The 14991-nt window shown below is 35.0% G+C and overlaps 1 protein-coding gene across 2 annotated transcripts in view; it reads right to left on the bottom strand.

Annotated features, from left to right (window-relative positions):
• Positions 1-14991, bottom strand: part of DYNC2H1 (dynein cytoplasmic 2 heavy chain 1) — a 390998-nt gene that overhangs the window by 112237 nt on the left and 263770 nt on the right. For both annotated transcript variants that reach the window (XM_044668721.1, XM_044668720.1), the window contains one exon: positions 11411-11566. In XM_044668721.1, coding sequence (XP_044524656.1) covers positions 11411-11566 — 156 coding nt within the window. The remainder of the gene's footprint in view (positions 1-11410; positions 11567-14991) is intronic.

Below are 14991 nucleotides of genomic sequence, written 5' to 3'. Positions count from 1 at the left end.
TTTTTTTTCATTATTTCCCTTGATATTCTTGATCTTTTGTTATTCCAAATGAAATTTGTTATAATTTTTCCTAATTCAGTAAAGAAGTTTTTTGGTAATTTAATAGGTATGGCGCTAAATAGGTATATTAATTTGGGTAGGATGGTCATTTTTATTATGTTAGCTCGTCCTACCCATGAACAATTAATGGCTTTCCAATTGTTAAGATCCAGTTTTATTTGTTTGGAAAGTGTTTTGTAGTTGTTTTCATATAATTGCTGTGTTTGTTTTGGTAGATAAATTCCCAAGTATTTTATATTGTCTAGGGTGATTTTAAATGGTGTTTCTCTTTCTACCTCTTGCTGCTGTGATGTGTTGGAAATATATTGAAATGCTGATGATTTATGTGCATTTATTTTGCATCCTGCAACTTTGCTAAAGTTGTTGATTATTTCTACAAGCTTCTTAGTTAATTCTCTAGGATTTTTTAAGTAGACCATTATATCATCTGCAAAGAGTGATAGCTTAGTATCCTCAATGCCTATTTTGATACCTTCAATTTCTTTTTCTTCTCTAATTGCTACTGCTAGTGTTTCTAGTACTATGTTGAATAATAGAGGTGATAATGGGCATCCTTGTTTCACTCCTGATCTTATTGTGAAGGCTTCTAATTTATCCCCATTGCATATAATGCTTGTTGATTGTTTTAGGTATATATTGTTTATTATTTTTAGGAAAGGTCCTTCTATTCCTATACTTTTAAGTGTTTTCAAAAGGAATGGATGCTGTATTTTGTCAAAGGCTTTTTCAGCATCTATTGAGATAATCATGTGATTTTTGTTTGTTAGACTGTTGATATGGTCAATTATGTGGATGGTTTTCCTAATGTTGAACCATCCTTCCATTCCTGGTATAAATCCCACCTGATCATGGTGGATGATCTTCTTAATTACTTGCTGGAGTCTCTTTGCTAGTATTCTATTTAAGATTTTTGCATCTATGTTCATTAGGGAGATTGGTCTGTAGTTTTCTTTCTCTGTTTTTGGTCTACCTGGCTTTGGAATCAGTACCATATTTGTGTCATAAAAGGAATTTGGTAGGACTCTTTCTTTGCTTATCATATCAAATAATTTGTATAGTATTGGGATTAGTTGCTCTTTGAATGTCTGATAGAATTCACTTGTGAATCCATCAGGTCCTGGTGATTTTTTCTTAGGGAGTTCTTTGATGGCTTGTTCAATTTCTATTTCTGATATGGGATTATTTAGGTATTCTATTTCTTCTGCTATTAATCTAGGCAGTTTATATTTTTGTAAATATTCATCCATATCTCCTAAATTGTTATATTTTTTGAGTTGCATGCCCAATTCATTAATCTCTGCCCTCCTTAATTTGTTAATATATGCACTCAAGTATATAAATTTCCCCTTCAGTACTGCCTTGGCTGCATCCCACAGATTTTGGTAGGATGTCTCATCATTGTCATTCTCTTCAATGAAATTGTTGATTGTTTCTATGATTTCTTCTTTGACAAATTGGTTTTGGAGAATCATATTGTTTAATTTCCAATTGGTTTTTGATTTGCACATCCAGGTGCCCTTACTAATTATTATTTTTATTGCATTATGATCTGAGAAGGTTACATTTATTATATCTGCTCTGTTGCTTTTGTTTGCAATGATTCTGTGCCCTATTACATGGTCAATCTTTGTGAATGTACCATGTGCAGCTGAAAAGAAGGTGTATTCCTTTTTGTCCCTATTTATTTTTCTCCACATATCAATTAGATCTAATTTTTCTAGGACTTCATTTATCTCTCTTACCTCTTTCTTATTTATTTTTTGGTTTGATTTATCTAGATCTGAAAGAGGAATATTTAGATCTCCCACTATTATGGTTTTACTATCTATTTCCTTCTTGAGCTCTGCCAGTTTCTCCTTTATGAATTTGGATTCTATACCACTTGGTGCATATATATTAAGCAGTGTTATTTCCTCATTGTTTATACTGCCTTTAATCAGGATATAATGACCTTCCCTGTCTTTTTTAATCATATCTATTTTTACTTTGGCTTTGTCAGAAATCATAATAGCTACTCCTGCCTTCTTTTTCTCATTTGATGCCCAAAAGATTTTGCTCAAGCCCTTAACCTTAAACTTGTGTATGTCTACCCGCCTCATATGTGTTTCTTGTAGACAATATATGGTAGAATTTTGGTTTCTGATCCACTCTGCTATTTGCTTCCGTTTTATGAGCGAGTTCATCCCATTCACATTCAGAGTTACAATTATCAGTTGTTCATTCACTGACATTTTTGTATCCTGTAGCCTAATGAATTTCCTCCCCCTTCTTCTCCCCTTCCGTTTTTGACCTCCCCACTCCCCTGCTCCCCTTTGTTTATCCCTTCTGACTTTCTCAGTAGGGTTAAATAGAGTTTTTATCCCAATGGATAATAAAGCTACTCTTCCCTCTCTGGGTTGATTACACTGAGAGTAAGGTTTAAATATTACCTCTTAATGCTCTCTTCCTCTCCTTCTTATAATAGTATTTATACCCTCCCCTTCCCATGCCCTCTTTGTGTTTAATAGAATATCCTATTTTTCTTATTCACTCAAATTTCTCTTGGTGTCCCCTACTTTCCCCTCCTCTTTCTCACCCCCCATGTCATCTTACACCATTTAGTATTCTGTCCTCTCCCTATGAGTTATTCTTCTGATTGCTATAATAGTGAATATTATAATAGTGAATAGAGTTCACTACAGAGAATTATACATAGCATTTCTCCACATAGGAATACAGATAATTAGACCTTATTTAAGCCCTTATAGAGTCAAATTTAAAAAATTATGAGTTTTCTTTCTTTCCTCTCTGTTTTTTATTTACCGTTTCATGTTTCTCTTGATTTTTGTGGTTGGGTATCAAACTTTCTATTTAGTCCTGGTCTCTTTTGTGCAAATACTTGGAAATCTTCAATTTTGTTGAATGTCCATACTTTCCCCTGGAAGTATATAGTCAGTTTCGATGGGTAGTTGATCCGTGGCTGAAGGCCCATCTCTCTTGCCTTTCTGAATATCGTATTCCAAGCCTTGCGGTCTTTTAGCGTGGAGGCTGCCAGATCCTGTGTGATCCTGATTGGTGCTCCTTGATATTTGAATTGTCTCTTTCTGGCTTCTTGTAAGATTTTTTTCTTTAACTTGAAAGCTCTTGAATTTGGCAATTATATTCCTTGGTGTTGACTTTTCTGTGTCCAGTGTAGAGGGTGATCTATGGATCCTTTCAATGTCTACATTGCCCTCTTGTTGTAGAAGTTCAGGGCAATTTTGCTGAATAATTTCTTTAAGTATGGAGTCCAAGTTTCTACTAATTTCTGCCTTTTCTGGAAGACCAATGATTCTCAAATTGTCTCTTCTAGACCAGTTTTCTTGGTCTGTCACTTTCTCATTGAGATATTTCATGTTTCCTTCTATTTTATCAGTCTTTTGACTTTGTTTTATTTGTTCTTGTTGTCTTGAGAGATCATTGGCTTCTAATTGTTCCATTCTAGCCTTTAGGGACTGGTTTTCCTTTTCAATCTGGTCATTTCTGGTGTTCAATTTGCTTATCAGTTCATTTGATTTCTGAGCCTCACTTTCCAATTGCAAAATTCTGCCTTTTAAATTGTTATTTTCTTGCCAGATCTCTTCCATCTTCTTCAAAATCTCAGTTTTGAATTCTTCCATAGCTTGTGAACAGTTTTCATTGTTTTGGGAAGGTTTGGATACTTGTTTGTCCTCCTCTGTTGTCTGGATTTTCTCTGTGTAAAAGTTGTCAAGTGTTCTAGAGTTTTTCTTGATAAACTTTTTCTTCTTGGGTTCTTGGCTTGCCATTGTTAGCCCCACCCCTTCTCAGCTTTGTCTTCACACTTAGGGTCTGTCTGTGCTGTCTGGGCTCCAGAGGGCTCAGATCTCCTTGTTCTCAGGGTCGAGCCTCCTGGTTGTCCCTGGTCTGCCCCTCTGCCCGAGGCTCCTTCAGCTGTCTCAGGGCTCTGCTTCCACAGCCTCATTCCAGTCTGCACCGGGTCCCCACTTGAGGTCCAAGCCTGTGCTCGAGATCTTTGTCCGTGCCTAGGGCACTGCCTTCACCTGTGCAGATGCTTGGGAAAGTCTGTGCGCTTTCTTTAGCTTCTTGGGGTCCTAGTTCTTACTGCTCTCAGGAACAAGCCCTGGAGCTGCCAGTGATTTACTGGGTGCCCCAATCCTGCTTTCACTCTTGTGCGTTGGCCTCTGGGCTGTGGTGTGGGGGTGGGGGAGGGGCTTCTTCTTCTCGCGTTTTAGTGAGAGTTGTTTCACCCCTTTATAGAGTGGAAATGCCCCAATTCCACGTACCTACAATGCTGCGCCCTGTTGTGGGGTCCCTTCGTTCATCTAGATTCGTTTTTATTTCCCCTTGAGGAGTCCTGTATGCTTCAGTTAGGAGAGATCGAGCAGCTGCTCCTTACTCTGCCACCATCTTAACCGGACTGCTCAGTATTTGCAATAGAATCCCTCCTTAATTTGTCATATGACAAAATCTTCTTGATCCTTAACTTTCTTCTCACCATCAATTAGTTGTCAAATTTTGTTTCCTAAGCAATCAGCACCTCTCACATTTAATTCTTGTTATCAATTTATATAGCCACTACCCTAGTTAATGCTCTCATTACCACATTACTACCTGGACTCCTGGCTTTCAATCTCTCAATACCTCCCCACTTACCAACCCCCAACTCCCCCAAACAGTTCATTCTCTACACAGTTGCCCAAATAATCATCTCAAAATACATGTCTTAACATGTCAATTGACCTCTCAAGAAACTTTGGTAGTTTACTTTGGAATGAAATAATTACAAACTCATATAACCACATAAAGTCTTTCAAAGACTAGCCCTAACCTATCTTTTGATACTCATTTCTCATTTTTCTTATTACTTGAACTTGCAAATTTGTCTCCTCTCCCCTATTATGGTTAAAATTATTCCATGACTGATATTGGGGTAAGAATATCAATTTATTGATTATATCAGTTTATTGGTTAGGCCAGCATTACAGCTGATAAAGTGGCATATAGGTCAATGGCCCCTCAAATGACCAGAAACCTTGAAGCTTAGATAGGTAGCTCAATAAAGTTTTAGGAACTCATTATTCAGCCCCTACCTTGAACATCCCAAGAAATCATTAAATGGTGAGTAGCTAATTAAGAGGTGGTCCATCAAACTAGCTACCTCTCCGCATTATCACAGGTAGACAGATGATGGATTGTCACAGAAAATAGAAAAGATTTATTGTAAACACTTCCTGTTAGATCTGTGAAAGGAATACATTCCAGGGGATTCCTAAGAACAAAGGAAATGCAAAAAACAGTAGACTGGATAGAATCTCTGACCCAGACCACAGACAGAAATAAACAAATTCTTGCTGATCCTTATATAGTAGTTAAAATAGTATATAAAAATTTTGAATTGAATGGCCTACATGCCTGTAAAACAGCTTTTCCTTACCTCTACTTCTTGGAAGCTTTGGCTTCCTTCAAGGCACAGCTCGTATGCTACCTCCTCAAGAAAGCTATTCTTGATCCCCATAGCAGAGTCTTCCTCCATTGACTCATAAAATTATAAATCTATTTACTGGTTTACATGCTATATTCCCCCAAGTAGAATGTAGGTTTATTGAAAGAATGGGTTAAATTTACATTTTATCTCCTCTGATCACATCCTATTAATGTTGTTAACTTTGAAATCACAAGGCTAAACTAGTAGACCTCAAGCTACAGTAGGTTCTGCAATGTGGAAAAACTTTGATCCCAGTATTAGATTTGAGTCTGCCTTCTGAGCACTATTTTGTCTGCTCACACAGAGTCATCCCCAGTAGGCTAGACAGTTGGTAATAAATTCTTGAACCATAGCAATCTATGAAACAGCCCTCAGCCTTATGTGGCCCCTTTCTGCTTCTAAAGTGATAGAGATGGACAGCAAAGAGTATAAAGAATCACAGTTTTTTAATTTTTAACTTAGCTGTTGAAATTCTAAATGTGAGAACCTTGTCCAATGACCACTGAGGGATCATACTATTTGAGAAACTGAACCTAGAAACTGGAATAAAGTTACAACTAAATGGAAGGATGATTAATAAAATTTCCAAATGAAAGTTATCAGAGTTAGTTTTATCATGCATTGCAAGATTATACAAAACATTAATTCATGGAATATTTGGACATTTCACACTGCAGTATTCATAATAAGTATTTGCAAAAAGACCTTCATCAACATAATTATAATATATATATATGCATATATAATAATATATGTATGCTACAAAAGAGGAAGAGGCAGAAATATACTACAAAGAACTCAATAAAATGCTGTAAATTAAATCAAAATGTCAGTATATAGTTTGAGATGTAATATAGCTGCCATCAAAGTCAGGAAGACCTATTCCAGTTCTGTTCCTTGAACATGCATTTTGTGAAGTTGGGCAAGTGATTTAAATTCTTAAGCTCCAAGTCAGTCTCTAAGATTTTACATTGCAAAATTGTTGCCAAACAACACTAGTAAGAGATTATCTTCCCTAGGAAGTTTCCTACATTAAGTTCATCATCATGAGCTAAACCAAACAGAAAATATTTTAATTTTCAGATATTTCAACATAAAAGGTAACAGAAGTGAGTAGGAGGAAGATGAACAATAGGTTAGAAAAACAGATCAGGAATAAGAATTGAGGGAAATAAAAGCTTACACAGAAACCTTATGCCTATATATCATGAATACTTATTTTAAGACAAGAATCAGCTATACTCACTGGACATGGCGATTCCAGATTAATAACCATAAAAAGGTAATAAAATATGAAATCAGATAGGTCATGGCTCATCACTAGTATGAGTAGGAGTGTATACACAGTTTCATCACTGACTGAGCAAAGATCAAAAGCTAGAACAATGAGGAAAAAATATGTGGCATGCAATGAAAAAATTCCAAGCAGTTATTGATAATGAAATATGAGACATGAAGGAAAATAAAACAAAACCCAATTGCAATAGTTTTATGCAGATTTTAACTGATAAAAATCAATCTCCAAATCTCCATAAAAAGGAGAAATATGTCCTTTATAGTCTCTTCCAAATGATTTTATAATTTATACTTAACAGTCTTCCAGAACTACAGCACTTCTAATACCTTTAATCCCTAAATTCGAATCACTAACCATAATCCCTTTCCTTCTACCTTATCCCATTCCAGGCAAAGTAATTCTTCTTAAAACTTTCACTATCAACCATGCTCTCTGTCTACCTTCCTATGTTCCAACTGCTCTTGCCACCTAGAGTTGGTCAATGATCTGCTTGCTAACCTCTCAGTTTCTGCCCTGGCAATTCTCAGACATGGTTAACATTAACCATCTCATTTTGTAGTACTTCTTCTTGTGTTGCTTAATGTTGCTAAAGAAATTATCTTGATTAAATCCATTAAAAAGTTATGGTATGCAATCTCATCTGGGCCTTTATTGAAAATTGGCAATTTTTCCACTGAAAACTTCATTTATACTCAATATAGCCTCCCATAACATTTCAAAACTTTTCTTCTGTGACAGGGAAGTTCAAGACATAGAACTAGAAGAAAAGAGTATTTCAAAAATGTCTATAAGCCAAGTTTCAAATTAGAAATATAGCTTACATTCAAACCAGAAATGAAGGAAGACTTGAAGCAGAAGTCAAAAAATGATAAGGAATGATTTTTAAAATCAAATGAAAACTATGGAAGAAAGTTAAAAAAAAAAGAATTAACAACTTAGGGAAAGAGTTATATAACTACTGAGACAATAACTTCCTGAAAATTAGAAAAGAAGAAGAAATATTAAAGTCAAAAACCTGAAAAATAGAAGAAAATGTGAATTATTTGTTAGTAAAACCAACTGACTCTGAAAACTAATCAAGGAGAGATATTTTATTTTATTTTATTTTATTTTAAAACTCTTAGCTTCCATCTTGGAATCTGTGTATTAATTCCAAAGCAGAAGAGCAGTAAGGACCAGGCAATGGGGGTTAAGGACTTCTTAACTAAGGTCTAGGACTTCCCATCTCTAGGCCTGGCTCTCAATACATTGAACCACTTAGCTGCCTCCAAGGAGAGATATTTTAAGAAATATTGGATGACCTGAAAGCCATAACCAAAAAAAGAAGGCCTAGAAATCATATTTAAAGAAATCTTAAAACAAAGCTGCCCAGATCTCTGACAACCAAAAGGCAAAGTAGAAACAGAAAGAATCCTGGTCATCTCTGGTAAGAAATCTACAAATGAAAACTAGGTATAAAAAGAAAAAAGAAATTGAAGTAATAAACATAGGCAAAGAGGAAATAAAACCATCATTTTTTTTCAGATGGCATAATGGTTTATTTAGGGGACACTAGAGTCAACTGAAAAAAAAACCAAGTGAAACAATTAACTTCAGAAAAGTTTAAGGATATAAAATGAACTCACATAAATCATCAGCATGTTTATATGATGACAGAAAACCCAGTAGGAAGAAGAGAGAAATTCCATTTAAAATAACTACAGATAGTAAAAAATATTTGGGAGTCTGTCAAAATATAAAAATAAACTATATGAACAACATTACAAAAAGGGTCTTTACACAAATAAAAACTGACCTAAATAATTGAAAAAATATTTATTGCTCATGGTTAGGTCAATCCAACATAAAAATGACAAAACTACTTAATTTATTTATACAGGACTTTCTAGAGTTAGAAAAAATAACAGAATTCATCTGAATGAACAAAAGTTCACTGGGTTGAGAGGGGGGGACACAGCCCACAGCAAACCATACCACAGTGCACTGGCAGAGCCTCTCCAGCCACCCTTGTTGCTCAAGGTCCTGAATTAGGACCCAAGCCAACATTGAGATCCCAAGACCCTGCCTAAGCTAAAAGCAGAGCATCCTCCCACATCTATCCCTTGACGTTCCAAGCCCCAATATAAGCCTGCTGTGAGGCCTCAACCCCCAGCACAAGGCAGTCCACAGTGCACCTGGATGATGCAAGCTCAAGCTAAAGCCTGGAACCCCTGTCCAAGCGCAAGGTAAGGTCCTAAGCCTGGCCCTGCAAGCCAGCAGCAGGCCTTGGGGGAGACTGAATCAGCAGTTGGATGTGACTTCCAGAACCTTCAGTCCGTAAGCCATCATACTATCTTGGAAGAACTGAAACTTGCAGACATTCAGAACTAGATCTGAGGGTAACAGAAGAAAAACTGAAGTTTAAGAGAGTACCCCTCTACCCTGAAAATAGAGTCCACCTTTAAAATAAAACTAAAAGTTAAGAAAAAAGTTGAGAAAATGAGCAAACGGGGAAAAAAATAAACCTAACCATATTATGGAGACAAGGAATAGCAAGACACAATTTCAGAAGGGGATAATTAGATCAAAACAGCTCAATGCAAAACTTCAAAAAGAATGGGAATTTGTCTCAGATCTAAGAAAAACTTAAAAGGATTTCAAAAATCAAATAAGGGGGAACAGGAAAAATGGAGAAAAGAAATAAAACTAAAAGAATAAAGAGGCAACAGCTTGGAGGGGGGACAAAAAATACTGAAGAAAATGATAGCTTAAGAAGCAGAATAGGCCAGATAGAAAAAAACAAAAAAAATACCAAAAAAAAGTACAAAAACCCAAAGAAGAAAAGAATTTCTTAAAAAATAGAACTGGCCAAATGGAAAATGAAGTTCAAAAGTTCACTATAGAAAATAATTGCTTCAAAAAAAAAAAAGAAATGATGAAGGGGAGAATATGAAAAAAAACTGGGAAATCTTATAAGAAGTGATACAAAATGAAATGAGAACCAAGAGACAATTTATACAATAACAATGAAACTGTAAAGACAAATAAATCCAAAAGACTTAAGACTCCAGGAGTCAGGAAAATCTGAGTTCAAATCTGACTATAGATGCTTACTAGCTATATAACCTTAGGCAAGTCATTTAAACTGCTTGTTTCAGTTTCCTGAAGGGTAAAATAGAGCTAATAATAGTACTTACATCACAGAGTTGTTGTGAAGATTAAATAAGATAATATTTACAAAGTACTTAGCACAGTGCCTGATACATAGTGAGGATTTAGTAAATATTTCCTTCCTTTCTTTCTAAATCAACCCATCATATAATTTGCTACATTCTGGTTCCTGGCCTACTGACAGTCATTAGAGAAAGATTTTTAAAATGAACTGATTTCACCTACTAAAAGATATGCAATGCCTAATTTTTGCTAGGCCCTTTTTACCATTTAAGAGTCTTTCTAACATCCTTCAATTAAATTTTTTGCTACTTTCCTATAGAAATTGTTCTAAATCTCTTCCACTTTCCTGGAACCCCAACTAGATTCTAATCTCTCTGGCCTCCTTCACAAAATAAATTGCAGTTGTCTAACATCAGTTCTTTCCTTTTTTTCTGTCATTCATGGCCTTCCAAAGCCATATACAAACCTATTTCTCTTACAACTCCTATCAACTCACTCTATATTCTAGACAAATATGCTCTACTTTCCCACCCTGATACCTTAACAGCTCATTGAAATGTCTTCCCTTTCCTCCTTAGTCTGCTCAATTGCTACCCATACTTTCAGGCCCAATTCAAGGGTCACTTCTTCCAAAAAACTTTTTCTGATTCTCTTTTGGCATGACTGCAGCTCCTGAGACCACACATAATATTTGACTTGTATTTCTCTAATAAAGTTACAGTATATTCTTGGGTATAATAATTATCTGTATATGTGCCTCATCATCTTCGTTCTGTGATGGCAATGACAGTCTTCATTTTTATTTTGTATCTTCCTTAGGATCTAACACAGTGTTTTGTACACAGTGCAGGCAGCACTTAATAAATGTCAAGTTTAATTTCTGTAACAAAGATAAAGTTAGGAATACTGTCATAAAATGTTCTCCCCTAAGGTAGAACCAATGGTGGATCTCCAAGATGATTTTTTTACATATAAATTACATATAATTTCATTCAATAGAATACAAGTACCTTGAAAACAGGAACTGCTTATTTTTGTTTTAGAATCCCTAAACTTCTAGCATAGTGTCTGGAACATAGTTGGTGCTTAATAAGTGTGTGTTGCTATGTAATTTAAATATTTTTTCCAAAACAAACAAACAAAAATTCTACAAGGCAGGGGCCCTTAGCCTTTTTTTTTTACAACAAGGGTCATTCTGAAAGTCAGATGAAGCCTATGAAGCCCTACTTAAGATTAATGTTTTTAAATACAGAAAGTAAATCATATAAAATTACCAAAGAAACCAATTAAAACTGAAACATAGTTGTCAAAATACTAAAAGAAACAATTCTACAGATCTAAGATTAAAAAGAACTGCTGCTTCAGGAAAACAACATGCTAAAATTTATGTTTTCATAAGAAATAGTCTTTCTTACTTGAGGAATATAATTTCTTCTTTCTTGACATGCAGCATGGAACCAGGCCAGGCTGAAGAGGGCATGTGCCCTTTCCACAACTTCTTTTTTGCTAATTTGTTCTGGAGTCCAGGATTCATATGTTCGCATTAAGTTCTTCTTCAAACCTGGAGGTGCCTGAAGAAAAGAAAAAAATGATCATTTCATAAGAATATAATTATGTTTCATGGGATAAATATTTGCCTTAATTTAAACACATTCAAAAGGTTTTTATCAACAAATATATAGTTAAATTTAACTGTCACATATATTAAAGAGCATCTTCAATCACAAGATTTTGTTAGTTCTATGGGAGCACACAAAAATTGATCTTTTATGGATTTTACAATCTAGGTTTTTTTTTTTTAATTACAAAGTCAAAACATTTTATGTAAGAAGTATCCAGATGATAAGCATTATTGTCAGCAGCTGTAATCATAATTAAAGTTTCCAAAATGAGATACATATTCTCATAACACCTTTAAAAACAAAACATAATAATAGCTAATGCAATCCATTTGACACAAGAAATTCTGAAACAAAAAAATTTTAAAGAAATTAATTCACAGCCAATCACTTCTAGCAATACATAAATCAAAATAAAATTTTGATCTGCTCCAAAGAGTCTTCCAGATTTTGCCTAGAGAAACAGTTTTATATATTTGAATTTTGAGGATTTCCTTGTATACTATGGAATTAGCTATAGCCATTTAAAAAATAAACGCACTGGGGGTTCAGTTCTGGTCTCTGACACTTCCTTATCTGTGTGAGCCTAGGCAAGTAACTTAACCTCCACTGCCTTGTCTTTATCATTCTTCTACCTCAGAACCAATGTATAGTATTGATCCTAAGACAGAAGTTAAGGGTTTAAAAAAAAAAGAAAATAAACTTGTAGGTTCATATTCATTTTCCTGTAGACTAATGAAAATGAAAAAAACTCTCCTAGTTTGAGCAGAAGTGTCAATCACATCTCTCATCAGCTGTACTCTCAACACTTCCAAGTGAAACTAAACCAGATTAAAATGTAAATGGAAAACATTTAACAAAATTAATAAAAATATAATAAACACGAATATTAAAATTTAAAACTAAGTCAATATATAATTAGTGACCCCCATTTCAAATAGAGTTTGATATCACTATAATAAAATATCAGAGAAAAGATGATGAAGTCTAAAAATAATCAATTAGAAGAAATGTAGATTCATTTCAAATTCAAGAACTAGCTGCTTAACCTTAGAAAAATCTAAAATTTTTCAGGCAATTTTTATCTACATTTATGTGAAACATTAAGTTTTTCATGGATTACAGCTTGAGAAAGAATGTTCTGGTCCAGTTCCAAACATGACTTAAAAATTCCTTCTAATGACATCTCTATCATCTGCTCAAAGTAGCATCTATTTAGAGTTTAACTACGGTGTTCTTTACCTCTCTCTTGATCTCTTTTTACTAATGTGTGAAGAGGGACTTAACTATAGGATTTTTACAATCCCTTTCAGATATAAAGTTCTGTTTTTAAAATGGTAGGAAATATTTTCCTTCCTATTGAGGACCCTATGAAAGTGGTAGAAATCAGTATTATAAAAATAATTGTATTCATTACTTACAAGAAAAAATGTGTATAATTTTTAACTCATAGGTTTTCAAAATTAATGATTAGAAGTGAATAAATGCAAAAAAGTCTAAATAAATTAAAAATACCCTAATTTCAGTTCTCTTTCATGGCAATATGGCTGAAACTAGATCATTATTAAAGTCCCTTCAAAATCCTAAGCACTGCAGATGCTACCATCACTACTAATTCTACTACAACAAGCACTACCGTAATAGTGATAATGTAATAAAAACAAAAATGCTTTATAATTGTATTGCACTGTATAGTTTATGAAACATATACATTATCTTAGTTAATCTTCTCAGTGACTCTGAGGGACAGGATAATTATTTTCATCTCTATATTTACAGATAAAGACACTCAGATTACATGGCATAACTAATATGTGGTACGAACCAGTATGCCAACAAAGTTTAAAGAAAAGATTAAAATATCTCTCCACAGATATAGATTTAGGTTGTTGGTTTTTTTTTTTCATTCATTGTCAGTGATTTTGATATGGACTTCAGAAGTCTTCTAGTCAAATTGCATCATTTTATAAAGAAATTGAATCCAACAATGTAGTTGGTGGCAGAACTATGACTTAAACTTAGGCCCTCTGCCTTTTAACTTTTCATTTTCATATCAATAATCAAATTGTTACAAATAAAAATTAATCTTGAAGAGTTTATACTAAATTGTAAGTATTTGTTAGTAAAGAGAAAGAAATAAAGAAGAAAATTATCTCAAAAGAATTTTAACTTTGCATTATAGGATAATAATACACTTCCCAATGTCTCCTGCTGAGTAACTTCTGCTTCATCAGGTCCTAAATTCTCAATGGACTCAGCTAAACACATGGTCGGGCTAGGCAAATTAAGGCCAGCTAAGAAGAGGGCTTGAGTTCAGGAAGAGACCAGAGCCCAAGACACTGAATTCCCAGATTCCCAGTGTGTAAATAGAATTAGCAGGAGCCCATTAATAGTCAAAAATCCACCCATCCTAGGCGTAGAAATGATGTCACCCTAACCTCCCTTAGTGGGGAGGGGAGACGAGTTACCCACACATGACAATAAGTAACAAATCAAGAATAAGGGACTGCCCTTTGGGCAGTCCAAATCAATGTAGAAACTGCCATTTGTCCATTTGAATTAGAGGTGGACCACAGGAAGTGATGAAAGACACTATCTCTTTAAGTAAGTTAGTGAACTTCCTGTGGGGGCAGTTGCCCTCTCGAACTGGAAGAAGAAGCATCTCCTGAGACCACAGACAGATTATGCTCTATATTGTCACGTGGGTAAGTTAGGCTGACTTCCTTGGCCTAGCTGGGCCAATTCTAAACTCTGCCTATCTGGCTGTTGGGCCTTGTGGCTTACAGCTTCATTATTAAGCTTTATAACCTTCTTCTCTCTCAGTCCAGGCTGGACTAGCCTCTACTTTTCTCTTTATTCCTACTTTTACCTACCAATTGTAAATAAACTCTTCAACCCGATGCTGACTTGGGTCTGATTTAATTACGGAATCAACCTAAATTGTTGATTCCTGGCGGCCACATATTTTAATATATATCCATAAATACCAAAATCTTCCTTTTTACACCAGGCAGGTGTGGTGTTCATCCCTTGGCTACTACTTGCACCTCGTTCCAGAGATGGCTTATGCAGACAAGCCCTGGCTCAGCTGTGAGAGAGCTCCTTTCACAATCCCAAAAAACAGCAGAGAGAATGAGCCTGCTCCACCCCCTGGCTTTTCAAGCTCAGTCTAAACCCTCCCCCCAGATCCTCCAAATGACAAAGGTTTTTACCTCAGGTCCCACGTGTCACATTGCCTGACTTCTGTAGGTCAGTAATCTCATCTGCCACGCTGGCAAATTAAAAAACATGACTCTGTGGTCCCAATTACATAAGACTTGTGGGTTCTGATGGTCTCCTAGATATTTAATTCACACAATTTCCCCTTCCTCTGATTC

The sequence above is a fragment of the Gracilinanus agilis genome, chromosome 3 (genome assembly GCF_016433145.1).
Source record: "Gracilinanus agilis isolate LMUSP501 chromosome 3, AgileGrace, whole genome shotgun sequence".
Taxonomy (NCBI): Eukaryota; Metazoa; Chordata; class Mammalia; order Didelphimorphia; family Didelphidae; genus Gracilinanus; species Gracilinanus agilis.
The sequence above is the reverse complement of the archived record's forward strand: the minus strand, read 5'-3'. Positions and strand labels throughout refer to the sequence as shown.